Raw genomic sequence first — 12,709 nt, forward strand, 5'->3', positions numbered from 1 at the left:
TTCTTCGGCACTTATATGACCTTTTTGTGTTGCAAGTGCCGTAAAACTCTTACTAAAACTAAACTAAAACTGTACCCATCTCACAGGCCACATGGCGTACACAGCGAGGCAGCGTCAGCGGATACTTCCTGGCTGGCCGAGACATTATGTGGTTCGCTGTGAGTATCCAATTTTCCGTTCATTTTTAACCCTACCCTCGTGGTTGTATTCTTCACAGTTTAAAATACTTCTAGTACGAAGATCTCTTTGAAACTTTCTGTATTTCTCAAAAATCCATTTTAACAGACTAATATTCAAAGCGGACGGATCGGATTAACGAGTAAATTTCCTCTTTGAAAAGTGGTAGCACAAAGTTCCCCACGTCGTATGGATACGACAGTAATATACGACGTACGGATAGGGTTTAAAAATGTAAGAAGTCTTTACGCCCCCATTGACACAGTTTAGATCATTTAGGACGCGGGCCTTCAATCCTGCATACCTTTCAGGGCCAACCCAGACTGTGAGGGGTACAACAATATCCCAAGAGAAAGATCGAGATACGCGATGAAAATAACAAGAAAGTAATAAAAACATAATTAATCAGATGCTGGTTCTAAATATATCACAGTGACAAACAGACGATGGTGAAGTGGAACAAGACTACAATAATTAACAATAACAAGGAAGTAGGAACATTAGAAGTAATACAGTTCTTGTTTTAAATAAGACAGTGAGAAAAAAGATGAAGCAAGACAAGACTACCATAACACCACACTAACAAGGAAGTAAGAACATTACAATCAGGTTCTTTTTCTTCAAAATTACAAAGCGACAAACAGAATATCATGAAATGAGACAAGATTACAACAAGATAAGCCTGTCTTGATCACAGCCCACATTGGCCCTGTATCCCTTCTAACACATGATCTAAATGGTACAGGCAGAGGCGCAAAACATATGAAGACTACAGGGGGAAAACGACTGTAGCCACAAACTGAAAATCGTGAGGGTACCAATTTAAAACGCTTCTTGACTCATAAACTTTAATGTATTTCTGTTCAACTGTAGGTTGACTATTGTTGTTAGATTTCCCATTCAACGATGCTGAACAAAAGACCGCCAGTCAAACAATATATATGAAGTTATGAGTCCACACGCTTTTAAAATTGGCACCCTCACAGTTTCCAGTGTGTGACTACAGTTGTTTTTCCCTTGTGCTTTTCGTATTCAGTGACGTAATTTGGCATGCCGAAGCTGCTTCCGTTTATGGACAGCCTGAAAGAAAGTCTGCTTATTTTAGATTTTGCTCGTCAAGTTGGAAGTAATACCGCCTTGTGTATACCTCATTGGTTTGTTTGAGAAAAACCCTTTGAATTCACACCTTTGAAGTGCATAAAAGGTATTTTGTCAGCACATTTAAGAACAAAATTAAAGTGAGTACTAGTCTCCCCATTACAGTATCTTATGGATACCTTCGCCTGTGTTTACGACTCAGTTGGTCATAGAAAAGAATCATTGCTCGTGGTAAATGTTAATGAAGCGAATGACTAATCAGGCAGTCTCTATGATCAAACAACTCAAGAAAAAAATGGAAACGATAAGAGTAGCTTTTGTTTTGACTTTGCTGATTTGCTATGAGGTAAGAGTATGATATATACACATTATTCATGGCCATAAGGGGAAAAAATGCCTAAATCCACTCAGATAAGTTATGAGAAAATGGTTTTTTCTGATTTAAAAAAAAATCTAAAAATATGAAAATAGTGAATTGAATTTAGATTTCGGCTTCCAGAAAATCCTTCAGGATAACCGCTTAGTGTTAGACCTTTCTTTGAAAAAGAATTCAGACAGAGTGATTGATTTAAAAGCATCAGAGACCTGTTGGCTTTTAACAGAACGTTGTTTCTCTCAGATTGGAGCGTCCCTCTTCTCGAGCAACATCGGCAGCGGAAGTTTTATCGGTCTGGGCGGGACAGGAGCAGCCAGCGGTATAGCTGTGGCCAGTTATGAGCTGAACGTGAGTACAGTGACACCATGGGAACGTGAGTACAGTGACACCAGAGACCTACTTAAGTAAACATTGCAAGGTCTCTGGCGACAACCTGGGAACAATTGGTCGCTTTTAAACACAAGGGGGCTAGCATAGATTTCGGGGGTTTCCAGAAATCTTGACCTACTCCAAAAGTGGGCATTGCCCTACCTATAGGAGAAATATGGTTTCATTGGTGTGTAGATTTGTTTGGTTATAGAGAAAACTCTCCTTGTCTTGTGAAGAAACTGGGCAAGTGGCAAAAACTTAACCTTCGATTTTCTCAAAACAGCATTTTTCGGGATCGCCCCCTTGTGCTTAAAGGCGACCAATTCTGGGATTGAAAGCGTTTTTCCTCAGCAGGACTTGCCTCCGTGGGGTCAGCTGCTGACTTCGAAATGTGCGAAACTGTTCAGGCTTAACGTCTCTTGCATTACTGTAAGAATTTTGAACCTCCTAATTTAACACTCATATCCGATAGGACGACCAAGAAAGACCTGGTTCCAGGGTGTGAAGGATACCCTGAGAATATACAATATCCCACCCAGCCAGGCCACCAAACTTGCTAGAGACAGGTAGCTCTTTCTCCCCTCAACGCCCTAAGGGTAAAAAACGACGGATAAAGTAAACTAAAGTAAGTAATTCCGATAGGACCGAACCAAACGGGGAAACAGTTGGTGTAAATTGTCTCTCCCAGGGGCACAACGCCAGACTGAGATAAGCCTTGAATCCATGGATCCGCTATCTCACGACTACTCATAACTTTAAGACAACCGACGCCACTTCAGCAGTGGGCTGAAGTAAGTACAAGGAGTTTCTCGGAACTGTCCTCACGTTGAAAGCTATGAGTTGAATACTTTTACTTTACTTTACTTGGTTGGAGAATAGGCATCATTCAACATTGCAGGTGGCACAATGCCATAGCTTCTCCACCCTCCTCTCCAAGATCCATAAAAGGGTCTGCTTGCTGATCGTTCCAGTTAACAGCTGGTTGGATATTCTCCCTTGAGTTGAATGTGTTTTTGTGACACAGTTGCAACAATCCGGGCTCATTGGGCTGAAAGACAAAGAACCCTCACGTCATAAAGCTGTCCTCATTGTTATTTACTCCGACGTGACTCGTGGCTTAAACCTTCTTGCAGTGATGGGATGTGGGCTTGCCCTTTATTTCTCCAAAATAAGTTACATAAGCTAGTTAAATATCCACAATAAATTATAATGTCGAATTTTTACCGTGGAGAAGCGATGAGGCATACGAATAGTGTAAAAGAGAAATTTCGGACAGGAAAAAAATAAACCCAGGTACATGTGTTTGAGAATGGCTTCCTCTCGAAACGTGAAACATATTTTGGGAACTGTATTACGTTGTTCCAGATACATTTCGATGAAACAGAAATGATTTTATGCTTTGGGGGTGGTTTGGGGGGGGGGGAGATGACGAGGTTCGAACAGATGGTGTCGGCAGCCCTACACGTATATTTTGAACTGGCCTTTCCAGTAATGATTTACAGTGGTAATGTATTTTTTAAAAACCCATTATAGACTGAACATGATGTCGTGATGTAAGACAACATTAACCTTATCCGTACACCCAAGGGTCATTTTTTACCCCCGGGGTTGTATTCTTCATATTTTAGAATACTTCTAGTACGAAAATCATTTTTGGACAGACTGCTATGCAAAGCGTACGGATCGAATTAACTAGTAAACTTCGTCTTTGGAAAGTGGTGGCTCTGAGTTCCCCACGTCGTATGAATACGACAGTAAAACACGACGTACGGATAGGGACATTATTGATAAGAATTGACAAGCGAAATTCGAAGTCCACCGATGTTTGAATCAAATGGTCTTTTCTTGTTCCAGGGCCTGTTTTGTCTGCTACTGCTTGGCTGGTTGTTCGTGCCCGTCTACATCTCTAGTGGGGTAAGTGGAACGGAAGAACATATGTGAGGCAACGTGGTGGAATCAGGCTCTCGTCAATTTTTGGGCATGTAGAGTTATTGGTATAATCTCAAAGGTTGTTCAGTTGTGTTTATTCGGACGTAAAAAAAATATTCATTTATCTTGAATACAAGTCGAGATATTAGAGAAAGAAGGAGGTGGGGGGGGGGTCACCTGTTTTCAGAGGTTAAATTAGTGAGAAAATGGCCGCCAAAGATTTGTTATTTCCTTAGCTTAAGAGTTCGTGGTATCTGAAAATTTAAATTTTTTGTGCATTTAATCAACGTTTTTCAGAAAAATTCACACAGAAATGAGTTCTTTAATGAGCATGAAAGGTGTTGAGCCAAAAAACAAAAATTTGATAAAAATTGACAAACCCTCGAAAAAATGCAAGTTTCTTCACTTTGATTTTTTTGACGATAGCCTGATTCCACCACGCTGCCTCACATATTCGGAGACATCTCCGGTGAGCACCCAGGAACTCTTCGGAGACGCACTCCCGCATACAGATGCACTGCTTTGGGAGGGGGGGGGGTCAAACTGCGTATCATTTGCTGCAGATCACACATATAGCCACTAAAACTGTCGCAAATCAATTATTTTCTAGAAATTTTCAAAATTTAATTGCAAACTCTCAAATTATGGGTTTGCAACGTGTAACACTTCTTCCCGCCTCCTGAATATCTACAGTGGCTATCGTGGCCTAGCGAAAAGTTTTTTTTTCCTAAAATTGTCTCCTTTCACCTCCTTTCCTGCTCGCTCTTGCAATGTTCTGTCATCTGCTTTCGTCCCCACTTTCTGTCCCCACCCCCTCACCCACTTTGCCCCCTCTTATGGGCTCCAGACTCTTTCTGCAGCTTTTCCACTGCTACTCCTTAGCTCCTTTTTACTGCTGTCTTTCAGTCACATCCCTCTTATCTTATAGTAGGTAAGATCTACACCTAGCCTTCTCGGACAGGGTGAAAAATCTTGGAGGACCCGTGTGCAAGTTGCCCCCGTTAAAAATCCCTTGGTGGTCTAAAATCGTTAACAGTAGGCTTCGCTGCCACCCCGGCTAAATTCAAAATATGATCTTATGCAGTTGTTTGTGTCGAGACATTAACCACTAGGCCACCGACGCCACAAAGATTCTCACACATTTTTATGTCACCCTTCCCTTCTGTCTTTATAAATATTCCAGCCGTATTTTTTTTCACTTCGTGTTTCATTCCGAGTTGATTCATTCATCATGTTTTCGACAATTTTTGAAATGCCTATCTTCCTCCTCCTACTCTCCCTCTCTCTCTCTCTCTCTCTCTCTCTCTCTCTCTCTCTCTCTCTCTCTCTCTCTCTCTCTCTCTCTCTCTCTCTCTCTCTCTCTCTCCCCCCCCCTCTCTCCCTCCTTCTCTCTCTCTCTATTTCTCTCCCGCTCCTTCTCAGTTTTTCAATTTCTCTCCCCTCGGCTTCTCTCTGATTCTCTCTCTCTCTCTCTCTCTCTCTCTCTCTCTCTCTCTCTCTCTCTCTCTCTCTCTCTCTCTCTCTCTCTCTCTCTCTCTTTCTCTAATAAATATTATCTTCTTTGTACCCCTCGTCCTGCACTATTCATCACCATTTTCTTGGTCCCCAGGTTTACACAATGCCCGAGTATCTGATGCGCAGATTTGGCGGTCAGAGATTGCAGCTTTATATGGCGGTCTTGTCACTTATCATCTATGTCTTCACCAAGATATCCGTAAGTGGCTAGCATATTTGGTCGCTTTTAAGGACAAGGTGACTAACCCAGATTTCGGGGGCTTCTAGAAATCTTGGCCTACACCAAAAGTGGTCATTGCCTTACCTTTAGGAGAAGTTTGGTTTCATTGGTGTGTATATTTGTCTGGTTAAAGAGAAAACTCTCCTTGTCTTTTAATTAAAGAAACTGAACAAGTGTCTAAAACCTTTACCTTCGATATTCCCAAAACATAATTTTTTGGGATAGCCCTCTTGTGCTTAAAAGCGACCATTTCATTCTTGGGCCTATGTTATCCAAGAAACTCAACTGTATGAAATAAAACATAAGTGACAAGAAAAACGGAAAAATCAAAACGCACCTTTCGTGAAATTTTGATTCCCAAATGCCTTTATTTGAAACATTTTCGACAGTCGTAAAGAGGGTGTCTACTTGCTTTTATGCAAAAAGATCGTTCCTCAGCTCCACCAAACTGTTAACTTCCGGCGTCTGTGGTGTAGCAGGAATAAAAATAACAGCATTTGTATAGCGCAAATCCCCGCTCAACAGCGAGCTCTATGCGCTTCACAATCTATACTATTTCCCCAGCAGACCTGAGAGCATTCTGAAACAACCTCAACTTCCTGGGAAGCATTTTTTATAGTGCAAGCGGCCATTTATAGGCGCTAAAACAATAACATACTGACAAGATCTTTCGCTGTCTATGGCTGGATACCCATTCTCACCTGGGTGAAGGGAGGAAAAGTCTTGTAAAGTGCCTTTCCTTAGGACACAACGTCGGGCCCGAGGCTCGAATCCCCGACAACAAAGGCGTTTGTTTTTGAGACGACGAGTCAGGCACGATAGACGCTTTTCGCACTCAATCTGGCCTGGACCCAACCCGACCCGACCCGACCCGACCCGACCCGACCCGATCCCACAAAAAGCGGTATGTCATGACCGCATGAGCTGTTTATTTCGTTACAGAACAAAAATCTAGACACTGTTCAGGTCTTGTTGCCCCACCAGGAAAGGGAATGCCCACAACGTGTCAACATCAAACCTGCGTTATAATAAACCTCATATTTTCGCGTCACTTGTACGTGCAGTCATGCGTGCTGGTGTACTTATTGACCGTCGCCTGGGGAAAAAAACTCCTGTTGGCGACAGTTTCCAAATTTTACAGGAGACGCAAAAAATCTTTGTTGCAGTTTTGGGTTTATTGAATTGAAAATTTTACATAATACTCATGAAAACAACACAAATACGTTTCTGTCACACATAAGTACAAAAACAACCATTTTCAATTAAATGCGAGGATATACAGGAATTAATTGCTCTATCTTTATTTAAAACGTGAACATAAACTCCTGGATTTCTTTACTGATATTGAAAAAAAGGAGAAAAGATGGCGCAAACATGATTTTAGTAGACAGAAAGTGGAATCATACTAAATTCAGAGTGCTCAAACACAATTTAGTCAGTCTTTTGTTGAACTGCACAATATGCTTTTCAAAATCATACTCAATCTGATTGTCATACAATTTATATGAGAAGACCAAAGTCATATTAAAAGGTACAAAAAGACCTCCAAAATGCGTGAAAAATGATTATATATCTAAATACATGAAACATTTTGACAGCCAGAAATAAAAAATCAAACCCCAGAGAGTATGTCTGATGGTCGTACAACTTGTTCGTAACTCGCAAAGTCATTCTTTGCGTCGGAAAAAGACTGCAGGGTGTAGTTAGAACATTACAAATTTGACGAGTAAAAAGTACATCAAGCTACTTAGGAATAGACATGCGTAGTATGAGTTAAACATTAGCAGTTGGACGCACTGATTCACACCTAACTAGTGAAAAATGTAACATAATACATTTTTAACCAAGCAAATTAACTAGATCTATCATAATTGCTGACATTTTTATAAGGCCTACCTAGTTAGAACATTAACAGAACAGGGAAATTCGGGTGCAGAGGGTGATGAGCTGGTGGGATCAGGTTTGATGAACACAATGAAATGAGGCCCTGTGAGTAGCTAATTGAAAAGTAAAACTGGAAGCAAATTTGCTATTTGTCTCGTAAAAACAAGGAAACTAACCATAGGACAAAGAGTATGCCAATGCAAAGATCAAGAACTTCTCTGGCTAAAATCAGTAGTAACACATTGTAGCACTTACTTTACTTACTTTACTTTTCCGATCCAGCGGCCATTTGGGTTCTAGCCCTTCGGTCTGGTCATTGTAGCACTTAGAAATGTCATAGTCGCAACAAACTCCTGCAACTTTTTTGAAAACGAGCAGGAAATAACTAATGTTTCCGATTACAGAGCAGGGAGATTCTGGTACAGAGGGTGATGAGCAGGTGGGGTCAGGGTTGATGAACACAATGACATGAGGTCCCTCCTTTTGTCCTCTGACACACTGGCTGATTCATTGAACACTGATACGTTCAATAGCTGTTCATCTAGTTCTTCTGATTTCCGTCTGCGTCGTATCAGGTCAATTCAACTCAGCAGTCTTTCTCATCGTTGCGGTTGATCATTGTGTCGTTCTCATTTTGATAGAATGATTTAGAATTGCTACCATGGCAAGCGATACCAAAATTTATCAAAGTTTGTATTTTGGTAGTGTAGAATGTCTGAAGGATGGACGGATTCAGATTGAAAGACCTAGGTTTTCTCAGAAAGTACAGCCTCTGGTTTACTGTTTTAACGAGATTGTTTACGTGGTTTTGTCATTTAATTTTGTTGTCGTTTGTAAGACCAAGACGAGGAGCTTCCAATGTGACCCAGCAAAGTCGGTGGAGAAACTACAAGTTTCTTCACTTTGATTATTTTGACGAGAGCTTGATTCCACCACGCCGCCTCACATATTGTGTCGCTGGGGGAGTAAAACACCTTCATCAGAAAAAAAGATAGTCACGAGATGGGCAGATCCTCTGTACCGAAAGGTAGTGTAACTAACATGTTTATTAATATGTTGTTGTAAAAATGTGTCATACCAGCATCCACTAACAATTATGGAGACGATGTGCCGAGAACTCTGGTCTCTTGCGTGACAGAGTGAAGCACTTAAACCCTACACCACAAAAGCCGGTTTGCTTTTTCTAGAATTTCCCCAGAAAGGGGAGCTCTCGTGGTCTAGAGGTTAAGGTGTTCGCATCTCATGCAACAGGTTCCAGGCTCGAACCCGGATAGCGACAGACATTTTTCTTCTTCAAAACTGTCGCCTTTCACATCCTTTCCTTCTTTCTGACAATGTTCTGTCGTCTCAAACAAACAAACAAAAACAACGATAAATACGAATAATCCAGAAATTGTTTTGGTAAGATTGTGGAATGACGCTGACCATATTTAATGTGCTGTATCGACAACCTTCTCCAGGCGGACATCTACGCAGGCGCCATCTTCATCCAGCAGGCTGTCAACTGGGACATGTACGCCTCTATTGTCGCTCTCCTCGTCGTCACCGCCATCTACACAGTGTCAGGTGAGGAGAATCATCATCATCATCATCATCACCATCATCATCATCATCATCATCATCATCATCATCATCATCATCATCATCATCATCATCATCATCATCATCATCATAATCATCATCATCATCATCATTATCATCATCACCATCATCATCATCATCATCATCATCATCATCATCATCATCATCATCATCATACATACACACACATACACACACACACATGATCATCATCATTCATTACACACACACACACACACACACACACACACACACACACACACACACACACACACATATATATATATATACACATATATATAGAGAGAGATAGATAGATATAGATATAGATAGATAGATAGATAGATAGATAGATAGATAGATAGATAGATAGATAGATAGATAGATAGATAGATAGATAGATAGATAGATAGATAGATATCACATGTATATTTTAAAAAATCAGAACTAACCAACACACCATAACTAACAAGTAAACAAATGAGTCTTGAGCAATCGCTTAAACCTATGAAAATTTGTTGTTTCTCTGAGGATCATTGTGGTGTTTTAGAAAGTATAGATTACTTAGCAATGTTGAAGCATTGTCTGTAAAATTTCCTTATTTAACTCCTCTGTTTGTTTGTTTCTTTATATTTTGTCAACTCCCCTTAGATACAGAATCCAAATTAGCCCGTCAAGGTTGAAGCAGTTAGCCTCCTAAATTATTATCTAAAAACTGTGATTATGGGGCTCTACTGCATTTCATTTAATGACCTCCGTATAATATATTGATATCCCTCCACCTTCACCTCACCCCCCCCCACCCCACTTTCCAGGAGGATTGCGAGCTGTCATCTACACAGACACCATGCAAACCGTCATCATGATCATTGGCGCTATCATCCTTATGGGCATCAGTAAGTAGTAATTGATTAAGATTATATCGTCTGCGCCATCATCCTTAACGGGAAAAAAATCGTACATAACAGGATAGTTCACTCAGCCAAAAAAGTGTCCGCAGAAGTCCGCGCATTGGTTCAGATGGTGCTGCAGTCTTTCATTTCTTCAGGAGAAAAATAGGAATATATCACAGTTTGTTAGTTTCACTTTTTTTCACACAAGGAGGGTAACTTTGTTTGCAAAGTCCGCTCTTATTCGAAGAGATCGCCACCGAATTTTGGGGACACTTTTTTAATTGGCTCGAGGAGAGGAGTGGACTATCTTGTTATACACCATCTTTGATGGTCAGAAGTAAGTAAAAATGATCGATAAAGATTATTATATCGTCGGCGCATACTCCAACCATGTATCTGTCACATTGTATTGTATAATTGATGTCCGTGATCACAGTTTGGTTATTCATCAGTGATACTATAATGTGTGAAAAGAGCAAGTTGCACAAAATGTTGTGGGATTGTGGAAGATTATAAGAAAGTAAATTATAAGGCGGTTTGGACACGTAATGAGAATAGGGTCATAACAGCTAGCCTCTAGGGCCTACACGACATGCCATTAGGGGGTTTCAAAGCAAGAGGAAAGCCATGAAAAAGAAGGGTCGACAAAATCAGAGAGACATGACAATCCAAACAGCAATACACCTGGCTTACGTCTGACAATTGCGTCTTTCCTCGGTACTTTGGGGTAAAATGGAAAAAAAAGTAAAACGGTAAAACTAAGTAGTAAGAACGAAATTAAATGACATTTTCCCCCACTTTTCTGTGAGAGTCTGATGTCGATGATATCATTATGAATATTTGAAAACCTGAAATTATGCGAATAATGAAGCAACTGAACTTCCCCTTTAAGTGTAAATTGACTTTGAATGGGTGAAAGTAGGCTATTTTCTGTTTCCGTCTTACGTATCCGGACTTTAAAATCCCATTTCAAAGTTTTACTTTGTCAAGAAAAAAAATGTCACCACGATAGGGCACAGAAGAACTTCACTGTATCTTAAATTCTAGCAATGCAAACCAAATATAATATTTAGAGATGCCTTGAGAGGGAGGGGGTGGGTGGGTTTATAACCTTATACGTACGTCGTGTTTTACTGTCGTATCCATACGGCGTGGGGAACTCTATGCCACCACTTTCTAAAGAGGAAATTTACTCGTTAATCCGATCCCTACGCTTTGCACAGCAGTCTGTCAAAAAGGAATTTTTTTAGAAATACTGAAAGTTTCGAAGAGATCTTCGAACTAGAAGTATTCTAAAATGTGAAGAATACACCCCCAGGGGTACAAAATGACACTAGGGCGCACGGATAGGGTTAATCTGTTTTTGTTTGTTTTTTTGTTTGTTTGTTTGTTCATTTGGAATCGTTTCTAAAGCAGGCGGTATTTTGACCTTTTCTTTACTCATCTTTTGTTTCTGATTCGATTTAATAAAATATAAATTTGTAAATTATTTTGCTATAAAGTAAACACCAACTGAAGGGATGCGCATGTCTTATTTTTCTTCATCTTACTCTAGAAATAAAGATAGTAAAAAAAAAACCTCTCATCAAAAGTACTTTGATACAGTGAGAATACTGAGGCATGACCGTGATGTATGTCCGTCACGCTAGCATAATATGTTTGACAAAAATGAGATTGCAGTGTGGTTATATTAAATCAGTTCCGTTTGACCTAAATATCTTACACGGGCACTGTAACAGCCAGTAATGTCTCTCAAGTCTCTTGGCAAGTGATGTCATTTATTTACCTCGTCTCTAATATGTGTCATGACGCGGTGGAATCACGCACTCGTTATTTTTTGGGAGCATCTGCAGTTATTGGTATCTTCTGAAAACTTGTTCATTAGCTTTAATTTTAAGGAAAAAATTACTCATCTTTCTTTTATAGGAGTCGAAATATTTGCAATTGAAGAAGGTGGGGGTCTCTTGGTTTTCGAGGCAAAATTAGCTAGAAAATGGCCGCCGAAGTTTGGTAACTTCAATAGCTTGAGAGTCTTTGAAAACTGAAGATGTCCATTTTTATTCCTTTAATCAGCGTTTTTGAGTAAAATCGTATGGAAATGTGTTGTTATACGGACATAAAAGGTGTTGAGCCAAAGATAAAAAATTCGATAAAACTTATCAAACGGGCGGGAAAATGCCTGTCTCTTGGATTTCATTATTTTGACGAGTGCCAGATTCCTCCACGATGCCTCACACGCAGTTCAATTATACGGTACAAACTAGTATCATACTCCGATTTAACCAAACTGACTGTTGTAGGTAAACGATTGTCTGTGTTTGCATGCATGTGTAATGTTGTGTGTATCTGTTCGTTTTTGCGTGCATGTGTGTGTTTGTGTATGTGTGTGTATGTGTGTGTATGTGTGTGTGTGTGTGTGTGTGTGTGTGTGTGTTTGTATGTGTGTGTCTGTGTCTATGTGTGTGTGTGTGTGTGTGTGTGTGTGTATGTGTGTGTATGTGTGTGTCTGTGTAGGGGGGGGGGGGGGAGGTGGAGGTTAGGGGTGGGACAATGAGGCGAGAAGATAGAATGTAAGAGTGCGAAGATCAGTATTCTCATTTATCTATATTTTGTATATTATTATGTTTCCGTCTGTAATTATAATATGTTTGTGTGGGTGTGGGTGAG

General features: G+C 40.2%; 1 protein-coding gene across 1 annotated transcript in view; it reads left to right on the top strand.

Moving 5' to 3' along the window:
• LOC101851934 (sodium/glucose cotransporter 4) overlaps positions 1-12,709 on the top strand; it is a gene marked incomplete at both ends in the record, with an annotated part of 29,641 nt that overhangs the window by 4,924 nt on the left and 12,008 nt on the right. Inside the window, 6 exon segments of the mRNA XM_013080180.1 lie at positions 87-158; positions 1,895-1,999; positions 3,875-3,934; positions 5,559-5,663; positions 9,029-9,134; positions 9,965-10,045. Coding sequence (XP_012935634.1) covers positions 87-158; positions 1,895-1,999; positions 3,875-3,934; positions 5,559-5,663; positions 9,029-9,134; positions 9,965-10,045 — 529 coding nt within the window.

This window comes from Aplysia californica, unplaced genomic scaffold, assembly GCF_000002075.1.
Source record: "Aplysia californica isolate F4 #8 unplaced genomic scaffold, AplCal3.0 scaffold00077, whole genome shotgun sequence".
Classification (NCBI taxonomy): Eukaryota; Metazoa; Mollusca; class Gastropoda; order Aplysiida; family Aplysiidae; genus Aplysia; species Aplysia californica.